We start from the raw sequence: 455 nt of genomic DNA, 5'->3' as shown, positions 1-455 counted from the left end.
GGGAGAACTCCAGTCCAACCCCGGGCTCCGCAGCAAAGCTAGAGCAGGTCGCTCTGGCTTTGCCGGTTGGGTTTGGAAAGTCTCTGTGGATGGACACGCCGCTGCCTCCCCAGGGCCTGATCCAACACAGCATTCCCAGAGCCCCAGATCTCCCACCCTTCCCCTCACTGTCTCCCTGCTAACCTGCACCCATGACCCCGGTGCCGACCTCCTTGCCTCCCCATGCTCAATCCCGGCATCTCTCCTCTCTCTCCCACAGTCCAGGAAGTTTTTTCCCATACCCTGCAGCTGCTCCGTGGGCAGCACCTCCTGGAAGCCCACGCAGAGCTCATGATGATGGAGCACCTCCGGGATGACATCCTCTCCCAGCTGCACCTCCGCGGGCTCTCCAGTGCCCAGGCGACCGTGCTGTCCTACTTTGGTGGCCTGCAGGAGCTCAACGACAGCCTGGCCAA

The 455-nt window shown here is 62.4% G+C and overlaps 1 protein-coding gene across 1 annotated transcript in view; it reads left to right on the top strand.

Annotated features, from left to right (window-relative positions):
* EXOC3L1 (exocyst complex component 3-like 1) overlaps window positions 1–455 on the top strand; it is a gene marked incomplete at its 5' end in the record, with an annotated part of 7,602 nt that overhangs the window by 1,614 nt on the left and 5,533 nt on the right. Inside the window, 1 exon segment of the mRNA XM_010150652.1 lies at window positions 265–450. Within this exon segment, the coding sequence (XP_010148954.1) occupies window positions 265–450 (186 nt within the window).

Source organism: Eurypyga helias, unplaced genomic scaffold (assembly GCF_000690775.1).
Source record: "Eurypyga helias isolate BGI_N326 unplaced genomic scaffold, ASM69077v1 scaffold21814, whole genome shotgun sequence".
NCBI classification, from domain to species: Eukaryota; Metazoa; Chordata; class Aves; order Eurypygiformes; family Eurypygidae; genus Eurypyga; species Eurypyga helias.
Note: the sequence above shows the minus strand (reverse complement) of the source record. Positions and strands in the feature narration are given on the sequence as shown.